At 38.0% G+C, this 23,295-nt stretch overlaps 1 protein-coding gene across 4 annotated transcripts; it reads left to right on the top strand.

Annotated features, from left to right (window-relative positions):
* Positions 1–1,184: 1,184 nt before the first annotated feature.
* On the top strand, positions 1,185–23,295 carry LOC117420671 (polycomb group RING finger protein 1). Of its 4 annotated transcripts, none has more exons than XM_059034036.1 (9): positions 1,185–1,326; positions 4,109–4,214; positions 5,246–5,398; positions 5,624–5,695; positions 5,792–5,897; positions 19,622–19,661; positions 22,284–22,367; positions 22,752–22,832; positions 23,060–23,295. In XM_059034036.1, the coding sequence occupies exons 1-9, from the start codon at positions 1,240–1,242 to the stop codon at positions 23,108–23,110; spliced, it is 780 nt and encodes a 259-aa protein (XP_058890019.1). In that variant the 5' UTR covers positions 1,185–1,239; the 3' UTR covers positions 23,111–23,295. The 4 variants fall into 4 exon arrangements, with proteins under 4 accessions (XP_058890019.1, XP_033890085.1, XP_058890021.1 ...); XM_034034194.2 differs by having other exon boundaries at positions 1,187–1,326; positions 22,281–22,367; XM_059034038.1 differs by lacking the exon at positions 1,185–1,326 and adding an exon at positions 1,433–1,510 and having other exon boundaries at positions 22,281–22,367.

Below are 23,295 nucleotides of genomic sequence, written 5' to 3'. Positions count from 1 at the left end.
TTCCATATACAGTATTGAATATTCCATTTAACTTAACCAGAAAACAGAATCAAACAAGTTATGATATATCTTTAATGCCCTCTACCAAGTTCAAAAGTGATAAACAATTAAAAGCAGCAGGCCTGTAGTCACTCTTAAATTGTACACATCCTCACTATTTCATATCTAATAACAACAATATAATTAATACATATTATAATGATTCTGTACTGTAACCTCGTGTGCTCTTTTTCCTCTTGGTTTTGGCTTGCCATGGAGAACGCAGACAAACCTGACGTGCAAAGGGACATTTTTCAACATCAGCTTGTTTTTTCTTGAGTTTTGTATTTTGTGCTTCTACCGTTGTTGATTTATCAACACTCCAGACTGAATGTGATTCTGCGTTTTATGTATCAAAACTGCTAAATTCACGAAAACTAAAGAAGCGTCCTCCATTCCTATTTCATCATCTGAAAGTTAAAGCAACAGCATTTGGAAAAACCAACAACGCTAAGCGCCATACAATGAAGGTCTGTGATTGGACGAAAATGTGGTCTATGATTGGATACAAAATATGCTGCGGCAGTAGTGCCAGAGACAATTATCATCAATGCTTTGGCAATACTTAATATCGGTCATGCTAATAAAGCACTTTGAATTTGAATTATTTCACCGCACCTGCGGGGCCAGTAGACACTCCTTTAACTAAATTACATAAAAAGTATAATCAATCATTTTATGTACTGTATGTAATGAAACAGTTATGTTCAAGTATAATGGGTGTGTTCACGGAGATCATTCTGCGCAGAATCTGACCAATTCAGCCAATGATCTTCTTTGATCTCCGTGAACGCACTGTATAACTTGAATGACTCATTTAATTTAAGAAACTCGAAAAAACTGCAGTGCAGTAAATTACAAATAGGCTGTCGACAAGAATATGATTTAATATTTGTGAACGCTAACTTACGGCAACTGGACTTAAAACAAAATGTGGGTTCTCAATAAATGGAAAATAGCAAATGTTGAAACTGTAAATTACTGCTTTGAATAACTTTCACAAACTTAGCAGTGCTCGGGTAACATCTGTCAATCGATTCATGGAATAAATAATACTGCAAAAAAAAAAAAAAAAAAAAAAAACCCTCAGATGAAAGTGAAACTTTACTCCGGTTTACATCTCCTGTTTTCTCCTCTGTCGTTGGCTCTGGTTGTTATGACAACATAGTTCTGATCCGGAAGTGAGCCAAAGTGCCCAAGATGGCGGTACAGGGACCAATGGCGATAGCTATGCGCCTGAGGAATCAGCTGCAGTCAGTGTACAAGCTTGACCCGTTACGGAATGAGGTTAGTGGAAGACAGTACCGGTCCCCCCCCCCCCCCGCCCAAGTGGCCGGTCCGGTTCAGAATTTTAGAACCGAACCGCCGTAGGTGAATAAATAGCGGGAATGACGGCGTGTGGTTCTGTTGTGTCGGAGCAGCCATGGACAGGAAAGCGGGGTTGTGTTGTTGCGCAGGCGTGAGTGGGAGAGTAGGTGGTATTTTGAAGTTCCTCCTAGTTTTTATCAGCTAACTGTGTTCTTTGACTGAAGTTCAAATACTTTGATTTGTTTTGTTTCAGAAATGAACACCAATTCAAACATTATAACTCAATAGGAAGTGTAAGGATGTAAATTGTCACTGTACAGATATAAACGCCACTGTAACTCACTCGACTTGAAAAGAGTCTGTTCTGTTTGGACATGCTTTGACGGTACCCGTGCTGTATATTTAGCTAAATCTATAATATAGTATTAATAAAAGGTAATTAATAATAATACAAAATACCATCAGTGGGTTATTTATTTTCGTCATAGAGTCTTGAAAATAAATCTGAGGGACTATCTCGAAACACTGCGTGATTATCTTTGTGGGCGACTTGGTTGCTAATCCAGTCGTTGAATCCGTCTCTTCAAAGACAGAGAGGTCGAAGCATAATCGAAAACGTTAACGAAAAGCGTAAACTAAAGCAAATGGTCAGTTATTTTAAAAGCTTCATTACACGGTTAATTGTTACGTAAGCTTTGCATTCAAGAGCGGGGTCACTTGGTGGTCCACGATGTGTTCTTGGGTGTTCCATAGAAACATGCCTCCCACAGGCACACTACACCACAGACTTCGCCTTGTGTAAATTTATGTCGTGTATTTTAGTTTAAAGTATTTTCATTCTTTTTTTTTTGTTGTAACTTTGTCAAAATACTGTAAAATGTGTCCGGTCACATAGTTTTAAGCAATTGCAGCTAAGCGATTAGAAATTGTAATATAGTGCTAATCATTGTTGATGCACTGTACCTCTGTGGATTATTTAGACACGAATCTAGCAGCCAACTGAATACCGTACTATAAAACGTTATATAGCAATGTTTGCATTACATTAGTTTATTGATCTTAACACCCAGTTTAAGGCGGTCTTATTAATAACCCATATGTCATGTAATATTGAATGTTTTTAATCAGGGAGTATGTCTGCCCCACAAGTTCAGTAGAGCCCAAATATTGCCACTAATCAATATACGGTAAATTACTACCTAGATTTATTTCCCATAAAAAGTGACACAGTAGGTATTGGTAGTTGTCAAAATTGCTACAGTATAGCATTTTTAATTTCCATAGTTGCCGTAGTGCTTGGGGATGCAGCCTATCACCACGAACATTGTGCTTAAATTCAATAATATGTCCAGCAGTTATGTTAAATTGTAAAATATAATTCCCTTTTGTTTTTATGTGTGCATAGCCTTTTGTAAAGTCTACTTTACTGAGAAACTGGCCTTTGTTTATTGACACAAAATAATCTGACAAAGACTTATTGTCTGGTCTACAAAGTGTCTTCAGCTGTAGGCTTATGAATGAGCATGTAGATGACAATAGTGAGAGCAGCTAAAGCATTCTGCGGTCAGGTGTTTGTTCAGGAGAGCCGGGCATCAGTTTCTGGGGTAGAAAGTTATGGAAGTGATAGTAGAAGTAGCATTGGTTAAATTCTGTGTTTCTCAATTAGAGGCACAATAACTGATGTAACACTCGACACATGACTCCTTTATTGTCTGACCGTGTTTGTCGGGTTTGTAGTTAACAAGATATATACGCTGTAATAAAATGTAAAATAAATCAATTTCTTTACCTTTTTATATTATTACATGAGAATGGTAATACTTTTTATGGCTGATATTAAAACAACAACATGTTTTAATCTAAACCATACATGTAACTATTTTGTAATTTAAATTGACAGAACACTGTCTACTAACTATATATACAGTATCTAAAATAGCTATTTCAAGTAACAATATCAAAGGACATCTCTAGTCATTAACAGTTCAGATACTTGCTGTACTAACCCTTTCACACACAAATGCCGCTACTGAGCCGTCTGAGACGTTTAATAAATTCTTTAAAATACCCATTCACACAGCACGAAATTGCGCAATCTATGCCGGTATAATACCGTCATAAGCCAAGTTTCACAGAGCCAAAGGGATCATGAGAGTACAACTTTCAAATTTGACAATCAACAGATAATTTTCATGGCAACAGCGATTCGCCCATAGATTACAGCATCATGCACCGTCCCTTCTATTTGTGAATTTGACCTCCTTGTCAGCACGTTAAGTTAATAATTCCTTAATGTATTCCGGACTCCAATTACTACCTCGTTTTTGATCAGCCATTGTATTTGAAAAAAAAAAAATTAAAGTGTGTAACACCAACAAAAGACCCAATACGTCCAGTATACAGTCATTTCACACAGTTAATTAAACGGTTCAGTGCTGTCTGAACCACCTTCCCACTGACCAGAATGCCTCATCATTGCAGGTTGTGAGCGATTATAACTTGTCTGTGTGAAAGGGGTTTAGTTTCGTTATCTGAAGCCCAGAGAAGTGGGCTTAAATGTGTCCCCTGTGGAATACTGCATTTAGATTTTGAATCTACCTTTTCTTTTTGACATAATAAATTGTAAATTAGTGGTCTGTAAGCCTGATAATTATAAGTACAGTCCTTCCCTGTGTGAGCATTTGTTTCTACTGCATGTAGTTTTCCAGAGCATATTTAATGTGGAATACCAGGGTTAAATGTGGTGGTGGTTTCATTGCAGGAAGAAGTAAAAGTGAAAATCAAAGACCTGAATGAACATATTGTCTGCTACCTGTGTGCTGGCTACTACATTGATGCCACAACCATAACAGAGTGTTTGCACACATGTAAGTATTATCCTATGGTGGGAGGGGAGTCCTGTATGCGTCATGACTATATTCATATATATTTAGCCTAGTACTCCAAACTGTAAAACATTTTAATAATTCCTGGACCTTGAAATGAAATTCATTTTATTTGAACAATTAACTTATTATTAAATGTAGAGTCACTTAAGTAATGCTGGTAGACTGATATTTTCTGATACACATTTTATAGCAGTCTGTTATTTTTTATGCACTGAATTACATTTGACTGTAATACAATATTTTCTCTAATTTATCATTTTGTTAAATGATACTGAGACATGACAAAGGGAAACAAGAATTGTTTTCTCACAGATCAATAAATAATAAATAGTACTGATACATGGAGGGTGTACATGTTTTGAACATACTTTCTTAAATACGAATTTCTGCCAGAAGGTGGTGTACCTAGTCCAAGGAAAAAGAAAATGTAATGTGTCAGTAATTCCTTCTACCGATTACTCCTTTAATATAAACTAAAAGCTCATGGAAGAAAAACTTTGTATTTGTCCAAAATTCATAAAAGACTAAATAAATCTGAATTGTCCTGGATGCCAAGAATTACTTTCTATTTTCTTAAAAACAAAACAAACACAATGTAGATATAATTGTTACCAGTTTAATATTACAAATGTTCTTAGAAATCTGATCCTCCTTTCAATTCCTCCATAAAGGGTAAATCGGGTTGGGGTTTACTTATGTATGTATTTATTTGCATCAATTTACAATAGATAAATAGACAAAAAAATAAATAAATAAGTCCTCGCCTACTGCTAATTTCCGACCTTTCCAACTATAATGTTAACTGCGTAAAACCTTTTAAATCATTCATCAGTTACAAGTTTTGTCAGCCCAACAAAGCAACCCCAAACTAATGTCTTCTGACAGCTCAGCCTGACGTCAAAGGGGAGGAGAGGGTCAGTACACTGTAGTTTTTGGTAGTGGTTTTAGGAGATGGAATAACATTTGTTTTTCTTCTACCTTCATTACACTTTTTGCTTGTTTTTTTGCAGTCTGTAAGAGCTGTATAGTGAAATACCTTCAGACCAGCAAGTATTGCCCGATGTGCAACATCAAAATCCATGAAACCCAGCCACTGCTGAACCTGAAGCTGGACAGGGTGATGCAAGATATTGTCTACAAATTGGTGCCAGGATTGCAGGAGAGTATGTATACCGATAATGTATACCACATTACCAGTCTTGCTAATAATGGCAATGGCCAGGTTTGAAATCTCTGCAGTACTATAGGCAAAGCCACAAAATCCGGTAAAAATAATATTAACCACGCAGACAGGCAATGAAGGCATTCACTAGCCAGTACAATTAGGCTGCTCTAAGAGAACTGATTTACCAAAGAATTTTAGGAGCTTGTATATTTTTATTGAACAGATGAAGAAAAAAGGATTCGAGAGTTCTACCAGTCCCGTGGCTTAGACAGAGTTATTCAGCCAACAAATGAAGGTATGTAATTTTGATTTTTGGATTGCTTTTCATAATCGCATCGTTTGATGGGTATTAATGACGGTGTAAAGAAATGAACACTTCATATTTTCCCAGATGCAGTACCAGACCCAGCAGGGTTGCCCTACACCAGCTTTGATCACTCAAAAGCCCATTACTACAGATACGATGAACAAATTTCACTTTGTTTAGAAAGACAAAGGTAAGTGGAATCCATTTCTGTCATCGTTCTTGTTGTTCATTGTTATTAAGGACCACTACAGTTTGTATTTATTTAAATCAGGGGTGCCCAAAGTTTACAGTGCAGAGGGCTGCATTGCAAGGCTACTGTGGGACCGTGGGCCGCAATGTGACCAAATTGCATGGATTGCAAATTTCAAGTACCCTTTTCAAGTGCATTTCTTTGCATACCTGTCAACATTGAGTTTTCAAAATAAGGGAGCTTTTGTAAACTGAAATATTAGTGGCCTGAATTGAAGTGAATACCTACATAAGACAAAGGCATACAACTATTCAATTTTATTACTTGGTAGAATGATAGACTGATACAGTGCTCCTTCTATGCTTTTAAAAAGGAAAAAATATCATGGCATGCTTCACAATCAAAATCTCTGTTGGCTCCTGTGGTTGTTCTGGTACTGTAGTTGTAGGTGGCTGATTTAGCAGCAGCCAAAACTTTGTAAACAGATACACTGTAGTTGATTTTGCATGACAGCAAAGCATACTCAGTTGGCGTTGTTAATTTCATCACACAACAATCCTAAAGGACGAGCTATGGCACCTACTTTATAACAAGAAAAAAAAAATCAATTCTATAAGTCCATAAAAAAGAAATAATAAAAAAAAGCCAACATGCACAACAACATGATATTGCAACGTTATTCATTACACTGCACGTATGTGGCGGATTACTAATACCACTGTCAGTAACACTTCTTTGTCAACTATCTTTAATTTTAAGTGCACACATTATTGCTGTATATAAACACATGTTATCAATCTCAATTTCTAAAGCAATGTTCATGCTGAAATTGTAATAGAAAAGCCTTTCACTATTTGTATGACTTTTAGACTTTCCTGCAGAATACTTTGCAATTTGTGAGTCTGGGAACATGTCTGCTACAGATTTGCTGAACTAGTCACAACATGTAAAGGTCTTTACATACAGTGCCATGAAAAAGTATTTGCCCCCTGTCTGATTTTCTGCATTTTTGCACATTTTTCACGTTGTATTTGGTCAGATTTTTTTGTGGGTTGTACTAATATATAGAGGGAATCTGAGAGAAAAAATGACACCAAACTTTGGTGCTGCTTTCATTTGTTTGGTGTGCAAGGTAATCAAACATGCAATCTTCAGCTTTGAAAAAGTTATTGCCCCCCCTAGTTAACTCAACCCAATTAAAGGGATAATTAGGGTCAGCTGTTTGAGTACTTTGGTTAACAACCAGGCCTGATTTGGGCCAGCCCTGCCCAATATAAATCTGACTAACTTTGGCCCTTACCATCAGAGTGAAGTTGTCAGCACACAGGTTCTAGAGGCACATCATGCCACAAACAAAAGAAATTCCTGAAGACCTCCGGAAAAAAGTTGTTGATGCCTATCAGTCTGGAAAGGGTTACAAAGCCATTTCTAAGGCTCTGGGGCTCCACTGAACCACAGTCTAAGTTTGGGACAGTAGTGGATTTTCCCAGGATTAGCCGTCCTGCCAAAATCTCTCCAAGAGCAAGGCGTAAAATCGTCCAGGAAGTCACAAAGAACCCTAGAACAACATCCAGGGATCTGCAGGCCTCTCTCGCCTCGGCTAAGGTCAGTGTTCATGACTCCACCATCAGAAAGACACTGGGCAAAAATGGGATTCATGGCAGAGTAGCAAGGCGGAAACCATTGCTCACTAAGAACATGAATGCTCATCTCAAGTTTGCCAAAAAGCACCTGGATAATCCTCAAGAGTCCTGGAACAATGTTCTATGGACAGGTGAGTCAAAAGTGGAACTTTTTGGCCGACATGGGCCCCATTATGTCTGGCGAAAACCAAACACTGCATTCCACAGTAAGAACCTCATACCAGTGGTCAAGCATGGTGGTGGTAGTATCGTGGTTTGGGGATGCTTTGCTACATCAGGACCTGGACGCCTTGCCATCATTGAAGGAACCATGAATTCTGCTCTGTATCAGAGAATTCTACAGGAGAATGTCAGGCCATCCATCCGTGAGCTGAAGCTGAAGCGCAGCTGGGAAATGCAGCAAGACAATGATCCGAAACACACAAGCAAGTCTACATCAGAATGGCTGAAGTCCAGACCTAAACCCCATAGAGATGTTGTGGCAGGACCTGAAACGAGCAGGTCATGCTCAAAAACCCACACGTCACTAAATTGAAGCAGTTCTTCATGGAGGAGTGGGCCAAAATTCCTCCACGGCGCTGTGAGAGACTAATCAATAACTACAGGAAGCGTTTGGTTGCAGTTATTGCTGCTAAAGGTGGCGTAACCAGTTTTTGAGTCTAAGGGGGCGATTACTTTTTCACACAGGGCCATTGGGTGTTGCATAACTTTCTTTAATAAATGAAATATGTATCAAATGTTTGTGTTATTTGTTCACTCGGTCCATTTTGTCTAATATTAGGTTTTGGTTGAAGATCTGATAACATTCAGTGTCAAAAATATGCAAAAATGCAGAAAATCAGACGGGGCAAATACTTTTTCTCGGCACTGTTTTACTTTCTTGATATCCGTTTTTCCTTTGAAAACAAAATATGTTTTTAATTGAAGTACTGTTTTTCTGAACGTCGCTGGCTTTTTTGGTGTTTTTGTTTGTTACCACAAACATAATTCTTGCTTCCATGTCCCACCATTAAAATCAGTCCTGCATAGTTTACAAAAAATATGCCTTTTTTCCAACGTTGCTTAGGATTATGTGAGACTATGTTGTTGTCCAAGAAGCTTGAAATTTTGCATCAATATTTTTCTTTTTTTTACCGGGAGGGCTGATCGCACACGAAGCCATCAAGATGGTCAAGTATGTGATCTTGCCTCACGCACTGAATGCATGCCTGCCACAGGGCTCCCCTGGGTCCTAAACCCTGCTAGGTACAGACTAGGATTGGTAACCACAGACTGTTTTGCAGAAATGAAAGGTTTGCTGACAAAGGGGTTTAACAGTAGAGTTTAGAGCAAATTACAGGGGGAAATCTGTCCTGGCAGTTGTCTGGAAGAAGTGTTCAAAAAAACGGGAGAGTCCCGGCAAATAAGGTAGAGTTGACAGGTCTGTTGTGTTGCTAGCTATTTCAATATTTCAGCTTAATAAATTACAAACTTAATAAATGTAAACCGTTTCTTAGTATTTACTCCCTCTGTCAATGACTTGTAGAAACATTAACCCATGGCATTAGCATTTATTCCTGTTGCCAGTGACAATAACACTCAATTCAGTACAAATAATTTACTATATTACTATTGTTGATAAGTCAATTTAATGCATCAAAAAAAAAATCTTGGCATTTTATTAACTGTGCCAGTGACAGTAACAGCCAATTCAATAAATTGTAAAATTAAATCAGTGTTATTTATTCATGTTGTCAGTGACTATAACAAGTTATTCAATAAATTGTGAAGATTATCATTACCATCTGCGCGCACGGTATGTGGGGTGGACTGAACAAAAAAAAAACTGTTTTTTATGCTCCTTTTAATCTACAATCGATTTACTATTGAGGTGATGGGTATTCTACATTTCCAGTCAAGTAAGTTGTCTCTGGCTAGGGTTGAGTTATCGCAAATAAACAATGCCATATCCACCGCCTCAACAATAATCAATTGTATCTAAAACTTTAAAGAAGAGTAAATGATGTCATTATTTTAGAAAACAATATTGCTGTGTTGTTAATTCCTTGCAAAGACTCTCTGCTCACCCGCGTATTGATCATATGCTGCATGTTTTGTTTCATAGTGGCGTTTAACATTAGTCTTCTTTCATGACTCCAATGGACTGTTTGAGGAGGGAAAAACTCTCCATCTTCTGTGCAATTACAAAATATTTCTCTGTCCATTGGTCTTGAAATGTTCTAAACTCTTCTTTTTTTAGTTCACTCTCTCCCAAACTGGCATGCACGTAGAAATCCGCTGAGTTAGTCTGTTATTAGTGTTCATGTGGAGTACGTGCAAAAATATATTCATTATTATTATTATTATTATTATTATTATTATTATTATTATTATTATTATTATGCGAGCGGTGATCGGGAGCCAGTGGATCGAGTGGAGTAGCGTGGGCGAGACAGAGAGAACACCAGGCGGGCAGCAGAGTTCTGGATGAGCTGGAGCGGACGGGTGGCGGACGCAGGGAGGCCAGCCAGGAGGGAGTTGCAGTAGTCTAGGCGGGAGAGTACCAGGGCCTGGACCAGGAGCTGGGTAGCATAGTTGGTGAGGAAGGGTCGGATTCTTCGGATGTTGATGTTGATTCATATATTATGCGGGTTACTACGTAATCCTGCTGTCCTGCCTGACTGCATGCTGCTTAATATCAACAAGCTGCTTTGGGCACCTCTTCTGTAAAGGCTGCTGTAAATCATGTGCTTGGCAGCTGCTCTGTTCATTGCAGGCCACATATTCAATTGGAGAAACACTGCGGGCCTCGTTAAAGGGGTTGTCAGGCCACTCTTTGGGCACCCTTGATTTAAATAGTCAATGAAATAAAGTATAGGGTTATTCCTGCTCAAGTGGACCAAGGGGGTTTGCTCGACCCCCTTAAATTGTTTAATGATACAGAATGATGTACTGTACAAACAAGCTGTTGAGTGTAAATGATATGTTTAAATGTACAGTGGCTCTCAAAAGTATTCACACCCCTTGGACTTTTCCACATTTTATTGCGTTACAACGTGGAATCAAAATGGATTTAATTAGGAGTTTTTGCCACTGATCAACACAAAAAAAGTCCATAATGTCAAAGTGAAAAATAAAATCTACAAATTGTTCCAAATTAACAACAAATACAAAACAGAAAATAATTGATTGCATAAGTATTCACCCCCTTGAGTCAGTATTTGGTAGAGGCACCTTTGGCAGCAATTACAGCCATGAGTCTATTTGGATAAGTCTCTACCAGCCTTGCACATCTGGACACTGCAATTTTTGCCCATTCTTTGCAAAATTGCTCAAGCGCCGTCAAGTTGGATGGGGACCTTTGGTGAACAGCAATTTTAAACTCTTTCCACATATTCTCAATTGGATTGAGGTCCGGGCTTTGACTGGGCCACTCCAGGACATTGACCTTTTTGTTTTTAAGCCACTCCAGTGTGGCTTTGGCTGTATGTTTGGGGTCATTGTCCTGCTGGAAGATTAATCTTCTCCCAAGTCCCAGGTCTCTTGCAGACTTCAGCAGGTTTTCCTCCAGGATTTCTCTGTACTTTGCTGCATCCATTTTGCCCTCTATCTTCACGAGCTTTCCAGGCCCTGACGCAGAGAAGCATCCCCATAGCATGATGCTGCCACCACCATGTTTCACGGTAGGGATGGTGTTCTCAGGATGATGCGCCAAACATAGCGCTTAGCGTTGAGGCCAAAAAGCTCTATTTTGGTCTCATCAGACCATAGAATCTTCTTCCACTTGGTCTCAGAGTCTCCCACATGCCTTCTGGCAAACTCGAGATTTGATGTGAGTTTTTTTCAACTATGGCTTTCTTTTTGCCACTCTTCCATAAAGGCCAGTTTTGTGAAGCACCCGGGCTATTGTTGCTGTATGCAACATATGCTGTATGTCTCCCAGCTCAGGTACTCAGTTTTTGAGGACGGCCTGTTCTAGACAGAGTCACAGTTGTGCCATATTCTCTCAGTTTCTTAATAATGGACTTTACTGTGCTCCGGGTGATATTCAATGCTTTGGAAATGTTCTTATATCCTACCCCTGAATGGTGCTTTTGAAGAATCTTATTCCGGATTTGCTTTGAATGTTCCTTCGTCTTCATGATGTAGTTTTTGTTAGGAAATGTACTAACCAACTGTGGGACCTCCCAAAGACAGGTGTATTTAACCTGAAATCATGTGAAACACCTTAATTGCACACAGGTGGACTCCATTCAACTAATTATGTGACTTCTAAAGACAATTGGTTGCACTAGAGCTTATTTAGGTGTGTCATAGCAAAGGGGGTAAATACTTATGCAATCCATTATTTTCTGTTTTATATTTGTAATTAATTTAGAACAATTTGTAGATTTTATTTTTCACTTTGACATTATGGACTTTTTGTGTTGATCAGTGGCAAAAACTCCTAATTAAATCCATTTTGAGTCCATGTTGTAACACAATAAAATGTGGGAACGTGCAAGGGGGGGTGAACACACTTGAGAGCCACTGTATCTATCAGGCATCTGTGCCAGATGGTGCTGAAGGTAATTCTGACACATGTTCCAGGTGAATATTAGGTCACTGTTTTAGAAAGCTAAATTCTATACTTCATGTTGTTGCACATAACTAAAGGGCATATTGAGTGTATAAGGAGATGAGTTTTGTTAGTGACAAGCCCATGTTTTTATAACAGCACATCCACTTGGTACGTCCTCTGGTTATAGCTAGCATTTGCTTTGAATCGGTGGACTGGCTGTGCTATGCTGTGGAAGGGAACCTTTGTGTGTTTGTACCAGGTTCTTCTATCTCAAGAAATAAAATGTGAATAAAAATATGAAAGCTTGTGGATGAGTATTTGCATGAAACTACTGTTCTCCAGAATAAGCTGACGGCTGCCACAATATCTGGTTATTCAGTTGTACTCAGTGATGACCTGTTGGAGTTGCTACATTACATTAAGAGAGCCGTATCAGGTGAGATATAGCTAGAAACTACTGTGTAGAATTTGCTCAGATTAACTTTATTGTTTAGTGGTCCTTTCTGATTGGAGTAAAGGTGACTAGACTATCCTGTTTACAAACCATTATAATGATAGATGCCATTCATCTTACCCTATGCCACCAGGACTGCTTTATTTTCTATAGTAATACCTCAGTCTTTTACCTACCAAAAAAAAAAGAATGCAATGTGCTCTATCGAGGTCCACTGTGAGTAATTCTGGAAGAGGCACTAACCATGCTTCACTGACTCTTACAAGCTGTCCACCAAAGTTATTATCGTTAACGAAAACTAAAACTGAAACGGACAAAAACGGAACATAAATTATTCCGTTAACGGTAATAAAAACTGAAACGAAAATGAGCTCAAAAACGAAAATAAAACTTAAATAGAAAAGTTTGAAACTAAAACGCAATAGAAATAATAATAATAATTCAGATTTTTTTTCCCGTTTCAGTTGCAAGCTAGCTGTAATATAATGTTCTCTATTTTCATCTTAAAAGTAAAGCCTGTTTCTCATTGGGTTATTTTTTTGCATCAGTGAACACAATTAAATGCGATTGGCTGTTGTATTAGACACACTTCCTTAGCGAGTAAGCGGTTGTGTTATGAGTAAGGAATTCAGTTACACGCGGTAGCTACAGAAATAATAATAAAAAAAACGTTCTTAGCATTTCATTTTAATATGAGTGTGCATACACCAACAACACATGCTGGACGTAAGCGCGAAAGCTCTGTTTGGGACTACTTTAAATATAGTAGTATCGAAGATACGAGCAAATGTCTTGTTTTAATGCTCTGTGAAGGAGACAGTACCAACAGTAGGCCTACTATATGTGGAGTGGAGCTTAAAGGAAAGAATTCCACCAACCTAAAAACACATCTTAACAGCTGTCACAAAGAGGTGTTCGAAGAAGTGACAAAAAGGGACACAAACAGAAAGCAGGCTCAAATCGGAAAAAGAAAATCTGTTCAGAGTACCTCCGTTTCATCTGGATCACAACAGACACTCGCATCGTGCTTTAAAAGAGCAGAGGTGTGGGGAATTGGGTCAGTTGAATACTCAAAACGGGAAGATGCGTTGGTCAGTTTGTTTGTCGAGACTGGCCTGCCAACTAGATTATGCGAACAACCAGCCTTTAAAAAGTTCTGTGGGGTACTCGACCCGAAGTTCAAGGTCCCAGGTTCTGGCAGAGTTACCAGTCAGCTTGCGCAAAGAATGGACAGTGCAACGACACTTGTAAAACAGATGCTGCAAACAACTCGCAAAGTAACCCTATGTATTGATGGATGGAGCAAGAAAGGTCTGACAGCCTCCTACATGGGAATTTCTGCCTGCTTCTACAATCCATCTGCAAAAGAAGCTCAACATGTTTTTATCAACCTACATCGAATTTCTCACCCACATACAGGAGAGGTGATTGCTAAATGTATTGAACACACACTCACTACCTGGGACATTACAGAGGAAAAGGTACTACTGATCGTCACAGATAATGGCGCCAACATTGTGAAAGCCATTAAGATACTGGCGCAAAGTGGCAAGGTTTGTGAGGCTACTGAAAAAGCAGTGGAATATGCTGAAAACTCTGAAGACGAGCCTGATGACAGCGATGCAAGCAGCGCGGATCAAGGCTCTGATACCGGTAAGTAATATTTGTAATTAAGTGTGTTTTTAACTGAAATTTGTTTTACATCGATGTGCCCATAATTAATAACTTTGACAGATTAAACATATACATTACTGTGATTTTTGCTATGGTTCATACTACTCCTATTAGCTAGCTACAAATCCTGTTATATATGCGTTTTTGTTTTTAACTCCACTACCTCCCCAAGTGTGACATTTAAAACGATCTCCACAACCTATTCAAAAACTACTGCCTGGTCTTTGATTGTAATTTAAACCTCACTGATTGTGATTATGTTTAGTTTCGTACAGATAGATTTTTTAAATATTGCATTAACATCAGTTAAAAAAATAATAATAATGGTCTGTGTTAAACGTGTTTTTGCACGGTGAAAATTGTTTTGTTCCCTTTTACAATCTATATATTTGTTTCTAACAAACTGAGTGTCGTCTTAAAGCCCTTTTGGGCAGGTTAAATTGCTGATAATTTCTAGAGTTCTACATATATATTTTAAAATCACTGTGACAAAAAAAAACAACAACATGTACTGTATAGTATTTTTTTAATACTTTGTAATTACTTCCCAAGTAGATTTTCAATTTAGCAGTGTTCAATTCACCTGTATTTTTACAGGTATGGATTCAGCTGAAGAAGACTTATTTCAAGATGCTGATCTGTCTAAGTACACAAGGATGCCATGTCTGGCACATACCCTGCAGCTCACTCTGAAGGATGCCTTCAAACATCCCAGTACTGTAAATGTAATTAGCAGAGCTAGAAGCCTGGTGAATACTGTACGTAAATCTTCAGTGGCCACTGAAAAAATGATTTATAAGTGTGGCAAAACACTAATTAAAGACTGTGTGACACGTTGGAATAGTACTCTGAACATGATGAAGAGACTTCTGGAGACCAAGATTGTTTTGAACCAAGTTCTTGATGAGCTTGGCATCGACACCTTGCTCACCAGTGATTGGTCCAAACTGGAGCAACTTGTGAAGTTGTTTGAACCATTTGCAGTACATACAGATCAGCTCCAGACTGATAGCCAGTCTCTGTCTGAAGTTGTGCCCTGCCTGTTGAATCTAGAAGCACACTTACAGTCATCAGTCATCTCAAAACCACTTGATCAAATTATGCTGAAGTCACTTCGTGAACGCTTTGCTTGTTTACTGAACCCTCAAGCAGCAGATTTTGATGCCACACCTGCAGCAGCTTGCCTGATGGACCCAACTGTTGCCTTTGCAGTTTTCACAACAGAGATGGAAAGCCTCATGAAAGCAGCCAGGTCTTGTGTCCTTCAGCATGCTGCACACTACAGCAGTCCTTCAGTGTCACTACAACAAAAGTCCAGTGTCAACCCCCAATGCGCTACCAGTGCTAGTGCTGAAGGAACTGTGTTAAAGAGGGTCAAGTTTTTGGCTTCCAAGGTTGGGGCTGAACTCACTCCAACATCAGGCAATACCACTGGCAATGCAGGAAGTGCACATACTGAACTTTCCACATATATCTCCGAACTGAAGCAAGGCAAAGTATGCTGTGAGACTGAGACTCCTTTGAAATTTTGGCAAAATACGGAGATTGTGTATCCAAGGCTTGCACCAGTTGCTGAAGATTTTCTTGCAGCCCCTGCATCCCAAGCATTTGTAGAGAGGATTTTCTCTGTGTGTGGACAGCTATCATCTGGACGAAGGAATCGGATGGATACATCTCTGGAACAAAGAGTGTTTCTGAAGATGAATCAGAAACTGTTGCTTTCTAACAGCACTAACAACTAGGGACAATATTTTGGAGCACTTCACTTAATACCTGTACAGGGCCCACGATTGGTTTAGAGTGAAAACTGAAACTGAAACAGAAATTATCACAAAACGAAAATTGAAATAGAAATGATCGTTAAAACGAAAATTGAAATAGAAATGGTTAAGAACATCCGTATCAAAACTGAAACTGCAACTGAAATTGAGGGAAAGAAAAAAATAGAATTGAAATAGAAACTTAAATAAAAGTTACAACTGAAATAACACTGCTGTCCACAATGATTACTTTCTTGATTACATCGAACAGCACCAAAAAATAAGCCTTGACAATCAATAGCTGTTACAGGAAAGAGAATAAATTATCTATTGACTTTCTTGTCTCAGAATAAACTCCTCTCTCAATCCAGCGGGTGTGAGTCGGCTGTGCTGCAACTGCAGTCGATTAATAATTTTGAAGAACAATCACTTTGGATTTGTTACATTCTTAAAACACTGGCAGAATCTGCAGGTTGAACTTTACAAAGGAACAACACAACTCAGTTAAGTGGTTGAGCTAAAAGGTCATTTAATGCCCAGGTTATTGTGTGATTGCTTTTTATTTTAACACCTATCACAAAGGACATTGATCTTGGCAGGTACTTTGAGGTGTCTAGTCTACAATGCCTAATGCTCAGGTCCTTGTTCTGACCTGTTTTCTGTTTAACTTTATTAATCAGCATTTTAATGGACTTTTCCAAAATCCACTTCAAGTACTTTAAAAGCATGAGTCATTTAGCTCTGAGGTGATAAACTCCCCACTACTACTGTGTATTTACAGATTGAGCAACAATATATAGTAAACTAGATTTTACTTTGTGTTTGATTACACCGTGTAACAATTTTTTTTTTTTTTTTTTTTTTGGTTCCTGGGTAGTAAGTGTTATTTCCTAATTGCTTATGCCTCAAAAGTATAGAACATGGCTATTATTCCCCACAAACTTTGCTTCTGTGACCAGGACAGTGATATTTTGAAATTTACCTATTTTCCGGAACATTCCAGATCGATTTATTATTATTTATTTCTTAGCAGACGCTCTTATCCAGGGCGACTTACAATCGTAAGCAAATACATTTCAAGTGTTACAATACAAGTAATACAATAAGAGCAAGAAATACAATAACTTTTGTTCAAGCAAAAGATTCAGTGCTGAGTAAACTTGGAGTAACTTCTAGAACTTTCCAGTAATATAAATAGTAGTATAAATACATTATTTATTTCTTAGCAGACGCCCTTATCCAGGGCGACTTACAATCGTAAGCAAATACATTTCAAGTGTTACAATACAAGTAATACAATAAGAGCAAGAAATACAATAACTTTTGTTCAAGCAAAGTACAAGTGTGACAAACCACAATTCAATAATACAGCAGATAATAGTGATAGTTACATCAGGATATGATTAAATAGTGATAGTTACATCAGGATATGATTAAATACAAAGTACTACAGGTTAAACACTTGGCAGATTACAGTATTCTGAAGTACAGGATTAAATGCAGTAAAATAGGGGGCAGATAAGAGCAAAATAAAGCACATTTACATGAAGGGTGATAGTGTCCCAGGATACAAACAGAGGAGTTCTACAGGTGCTGTTTGAAGAGGTGAGTCTTAAGGAGGCGCTGGAATGTGGTCAGGGACTGGGCAGTCCTGACATCTGTAGGAAGGTCATTCCACCACTGCGGAGCAAGGGTAGAGAAGGAGCGGGCTCTGGAGGCAGGGGAGCGTAGCGGAGGTAGAGCTAGTCTTCTAGTGCAGGCGGAGCGGAGAGGTCGAGTGGGGGTGTAGGGAGAGATGAGGGTCTGGAGGTAGCTGGGTGCAGTCTGGTCAAGGCATCTGTAGGCTAGTACAAGAGTCTTGAACTGGATGCGAGCGGTGATCGGGAGCCAGTGGAGCGAGCGGAGTAGTGGAGTAGAGTGGGCGAAGCGAGGCAGAGAGAACACCAGGCGGGCAGCAGAGTTCTGGATGAAGGCCTTAAGCCCACCAGTTCAGTTTAGTTCCAGCTGCCTAAGTGGATACATATCTGCATTTTTCTGAGATGGCATCAAGAGGCTGCAAGCATCCGGCAGACGCATTTTGAGACTTCAAAATGGTGGCATTCCTGATGGGTCTCCAAGGCGGTTTTACCAAGTTTCCCTGCTATCTTTGCCTTTGGGACAGCAGGGACACCAAGGAGCACTACCACAGGCGGGACTGGCCACAGCGGACCGAGTTCTCTGTGGGGAGGAACAACGTCAAGTGGGAGCCACTGGTGGAACCCCGGGAGGTGCTGATGCCACCACTGCACATCAAATTGGGCCTTATGAAACAATTTGTCAGAGCTCTAGATAAGGAGTCGGCAGCCTTCAAGTACCTTGAAGACTTCTTCCCCAAGCTGTCTGAGGAAAAGGTCAAAGCCGGTGTCTTCGTCGGACCACAGATAAAGAAGATCCTGGAGTGCAATGAAATCCCCAAGAAGCTAACTAGTAAGGAGAAAGCGGCTTGGAACAGCTTTGTCGCAGTGGTTCGGGGCTTCCTGGGCAATCACAAGGCCGAAAACTATGTGGAGCTGGTTGAGACTCTGGTGAAGAACTACGGCACAATGGGCTGTAGGATGTCCCTCAAAGTCCATATCCTTGATGCTCATTTTGATAAATTCAAGGAGAACATGGGAGCGTACTTGGAGGAGCAAGGCGAGCGCTTCCACCAGGATATACTGGACTTTGAACGCCGCTACCAAGGACAGTATAACGAGAACATGATGGGAGACTACATTTGGGGGCTGATTCGTGAAAGTGATTTACAGTATAATCGTAAATCTCGAAAAACTACTCACTTCTAAATCTTTTGTAGTCATTTTTGTATTACTTTAGTATAAATACATGTTAATTTGGATTCATATGTTTTTTTCTGACTTTATGTGAACAAAGAGACACAGATTTGCCCGTTTTCTCATTGGAAATAGGTAAATTTCAAAATATCACTGTCCTGGTCACAAAAGCAAAGTTTGTTGGAGATAATAGCCATTTTCTATACTTTTGAGGCATAAGCAATTAGGAAATAACACTTACTACCCAGGAACAAAAATTGTGTTACATAGTGTTAACAGTTAAAAACTTACAAAACCAAAATGATTTAAGTTTTTAATAGCCTGTTTGAAAGACTTGGCGATTTAAGAATTACTAAATCTAGATATAAAGTTGAATATAGAAGGAGGCAGAAAATAGTCATTATGCATCTCGTGAGGTCAGCTTGTATGGATTTGCAAATACTCCTGCTTCTACAACTGCTAATGCCTCATAAACCATCATTCATATTTTAAGTGTATGAAACTCAGGCAAAATCGAACAACTCCATTGCCACTAAAACTTAACCCTTTCATTACAACACTGTTTAACTTCTGGAACTATTTATATACAGGCAACACATTTTGACATAAGTCCAAGTCAATTACTTTTCCATCTCACTGTTGTTTTAACCTGTGGACATATCAATGATATAGATCTTTTTCACATTTTCATTTTACCTTATGTTTATAAACCATTTGCTCTGATAGGACATGTCCCTTTGATTATGGCCCTGGGAATGATTTGTTTTTGTTCACAAACTCCCATTTCTAGTTTACTGTTGTATAGGAAGTTATTTTTTATTTATTTATGTTTTTCTTTTGTAGCTCATCTGTTGGAAAAGACAAAAACAAGTTCACTCTTCAGGTAAGACTTTTTACAAAGATAACTTTGGTTTCTTTACCATTTTGCAATAGTTGCCTACCTGGGGTGTAGTCCTAAACTTGATTTTCTAAAACAAGAATTCTACAAATTAACATTTTATTTATATACTGAACTTCTAGTAACAGATATAATAGGTAATGCATTCATCCAAGGGTTAATTTGTTAACAAAAACCATAAAGACTGGCTTCTCCTTTTTCATCAATGTCTATTTAATCACTTAACTGAATTGTTTGCTATAGTGTACTTGATAAATAAAGATGCTGTTGATGTAAACTGATTTACAATATCTGGCAGGGTTAGTGTAAACATTCTCAATTTATGCCAGCAGGGTTCACTGTAAACACCTCAGTTACAGACACAATTCTCATACTATATCAAAAATACATTCAAAGTGTTTGATAGAAAAGGTTACTGATTTAGATCAAAGTTCCAAATGCATTGCTTTTCTGTATAACTACATTTATCTACTTCATTATTAGCCTATGAATTGTTCCACAAGCTTGTGTGTTTAGTACTTTCCACAGATGAAAAAAAACTAATGTGTCCCAAAATGTATAACTGCTGTTTTAATATATTGTATATCATTATTATAAATTGGATAGTTTCCAATTGCAGTTTAGGTTTCTGTGTCTGTAGTCTTGAACCTAAGAAATAGTTCTGATCTCTGCAAAAATATGAATTGTGAGTGTGTAAGGAACTGGCAGTATTAAACATGCCATCTGCTAGTGTCGGTTTTGTGTTTTGGCAATATTGCTTGTTTGGGTCTTAGCAGCAGAAATTAGCATTATTTCTTTTTGTGTTTTTTTTTTTTTAAACCCAAAAGCAGACAAACAAACAACAAAACTCTTGAACAATGAAAATGGGACTGTATATAAACAAATACACACAAAGCAAAGTGCAGCATTACATAAATATAACACACTTACACTGAACCTTGTATATTAAAATGCATTCTGAAGTAGCCAACTACTAGTGAATGATTTCCAGATGTGTGTACAGTTTTCCTGGTGAAGTAATACCAAAGGACAGCAACCTTTTTATCCTTGGAAATGACTTTGATGGCTTAAAGTTGCCATTTATAATACAAAATATGAAACATTTGTTTTATCCTTTGTAATCAAATTGCAAATTACCCAAAACAAATCACGTTTTCTCTTTTGTAAACTTAAATAAAAAAACATTTGCCAAGAAAGCTGTTTTTGTGATCGTTTAATGAAAACCCCAGGTGATGTAATTTAAGATCCAGGAAGGGAAGGTTTCTCTCGAAGCCAATGCAGCTGTTTTGTTCTTGCAATATTGCACAGTGCTACAGCACCATGTCCACTGAACTCAGCTGTTCCCTGGGGAGGTCAGTTCTCATTAACTTGTACACATTTTCATTGTTGGGGGACACAGCCATGGAGCATGGTGACCAAACAGGTAGTAAATCAAAAACATATTTAACAGCAAATAGATACAAAGTCAGCAGTTATTCTGAAGCCAGGGAGGGTGAGGAGAGGTCAGGAATTATTGTAGCAACGGACTCCAGCTGATGGGAGTTTATTGAATTTGGTGTTATGCAGCTTTTTGCAGTAAATGTAATTATTCCCATGTTGGAAGGATGCTGCCGCTTTCTCCAGGCAAGCTGACTGGCGGTTAAAATAGAGTAAATAACATCAGCAACATTTCACTGATGCTTGCTTGCCCACAATCTACACAGGGCCATTAACAGACTACTGTAAAGTCATAAATGTTTGCAAGCCTTTTATTATGTGTTTTTCAACATTTTGCCAACATTTCTAGAACAAAATAAGGTTTATGTGTATGATTCGCCAAATATTTTGGTTGCAAATAAGTCTTTACAATATTTTACTGAGAGAACTGAAGTTATAGTATTGTGAGTTGATCAATACTGCTGTAATATAAAGATAGGTAGGTGAACATTTCAAATTTAATAAACTATTAAGTAAAATGGTAGCTAGCAAGCAGCTTTGCCTACTTGTTTGAATACAACATTTTGTTATTTGAAGCTAAATTCCTAAAATGCTCAGAGGTGTTATAAAGGCAAATGTATTGGTCACAGAGCACTGAGATTTTGTACATGTGATGTGCCCCACATTGTCACAACTTCCACTGTGGTTAATGTTTCCCATAATTATAAATTATAGGTGCATTGCGCCCCCTATGGGCCACAGTGTAAGTAGCACATCAGGTGGCAATTTTGCCAACCAAAAATTATTGTTTGTCAAAACCATGGCATTTAGTTAGGATATGCCAGTCAGAAAGTGGTAAAGATTGAGATAAGGGCAGAGAGAGAATTAAGCTGGGATCAAGGGGATTGATCTTCAAAAGGGGCAGGTAGAAAGACTGCTTCAAATGAAAAGCTTGTGAATTAGGATGGATCCTGCTGTACTTGTAAAATATCATAGCAGTTTATTATAGATTTTTTGTTGTTCTTGCACTCTTTTCTATTGATGGAACCTTTATTTCTTACCTGTTAATTATGTTAAGAGTTTTTCCTACTTTCTGTTTTGGTTTGGTGGAATGCCCAGTTGTAATTCTCCCACTGTGTTAAATTGTATTATTTTTATTAATGTATTTATTTATTTCCTACTTTGTAGCAGAAATATGTCAGGTGTTCTTCAAGGGCAGAAGTTAGGCACCTAAAGCGGGTCCTTTGTCACAAACTCCATGTAGACCGACATCAGGTATGGGAAGTAGTAGTATCAGTCCCGATGCTGCATTGTCTTTTCAAATCGTACATTAAAAATGTAATCTTTTTTTAAAATCCTTCATATTTTAAATGGCATAAAACCCAAATGAAAAGAGATCAGGCCTAGCAGAGAATTCTATGATGTATAATTGTACTGTTAGCACAGCTTCATAACAGATGATGCTGTTTGCACAATATTTTAACTTTTAGTGCAGTAAATGTATTCCAAAGATATTGTGTTATACATTAACCTTGCAGTTAGCATCAACAAATACATTATTTTATAACATTTTTCCAAAAACAAATGTTTTGACCTAGTAGAAAAGAGTTTGTTTTACCCCATCTTATTGTTTTATTTGTATTTTATTTTTATCTGCAGGTACAGATATTATTCAATAACGAGTCATTGCCTGATCATATGACTATGAAGCAGCTATGGCTTTCACGTTGGTTTGGCAAGGTATGGAGACATTACATGGCCTTTTAACTCGTTGAGTTTTAATCCGATGTATTTTATCCAATGTAGGCCTAGTTAACTTGCGGTACTGTGACCTGATGGTTTGGGAGGGTTTTGAGTCATTAAACATTTTCAAGTCCAGTTACTGATTTACAAAGACACCATGACTGTGTTCTCAAACCTGCTATTTTCCATCAATATTCCACTAATAGTTTGTTTTTGTTTTTTAGTCACCTCCATTGGTTCTTCATTTCAGCATCAAGGACAAGAGAGGAAGATAGAAATGAATTAACCATTTTATAGAAATGAATTAACCATTTTCCTGTATAAAGTTCATAGGAGGAATTAAAAACCTTTAACTGGTGTATATACTCTATTTTACATATTCTATTTTAATGCTATTTCTGTAAATATAAATATATTTGTTTTATTTGTGTTTTATTTTTAAATAAACTTGTTGACACGT

This window comes from Acipenser ruthenus, chromosome 1 (genome assembly GCF_902713425.1).
Source record: "Acipenser ruthenus chromosome 1, fAciRut3.2 maternal haplotype, whole genome shotgun sequence".
Taxonomy (NCBI): Eukaryota; Metazoa; Chordata; class Actinopteri; order Acipenseriformes; family Acipenseridae; genus Acipenser; species Acipenser ruthenus.
This window is presented reverse-complemented; position numbering and strand designations above follow the sequence as displayed.

Coding starts and splice junctions, on each gene's coding strand:
- LOC117420671 (XM_034034194.2), top strand. CDS start 1,240: ATGGCGGTACAGGGACCAATGGCGATAGCTATGCGCCTGAGGAATCAG. Junction 1,327..4,108: donor TTGACCCGTTACGGAATGAG/GTTAGTGGAAGA, acceptor GTTTCATTGCAG/GAAGAAGTAAAAGTGAAAAT. Junction 22,368..22,751: donor TCCATGTAGACCGACATCAG/GTATGGGAAGTA, acceptor TTTTATCTGCAG/GTACAGATATTATTCAATAA.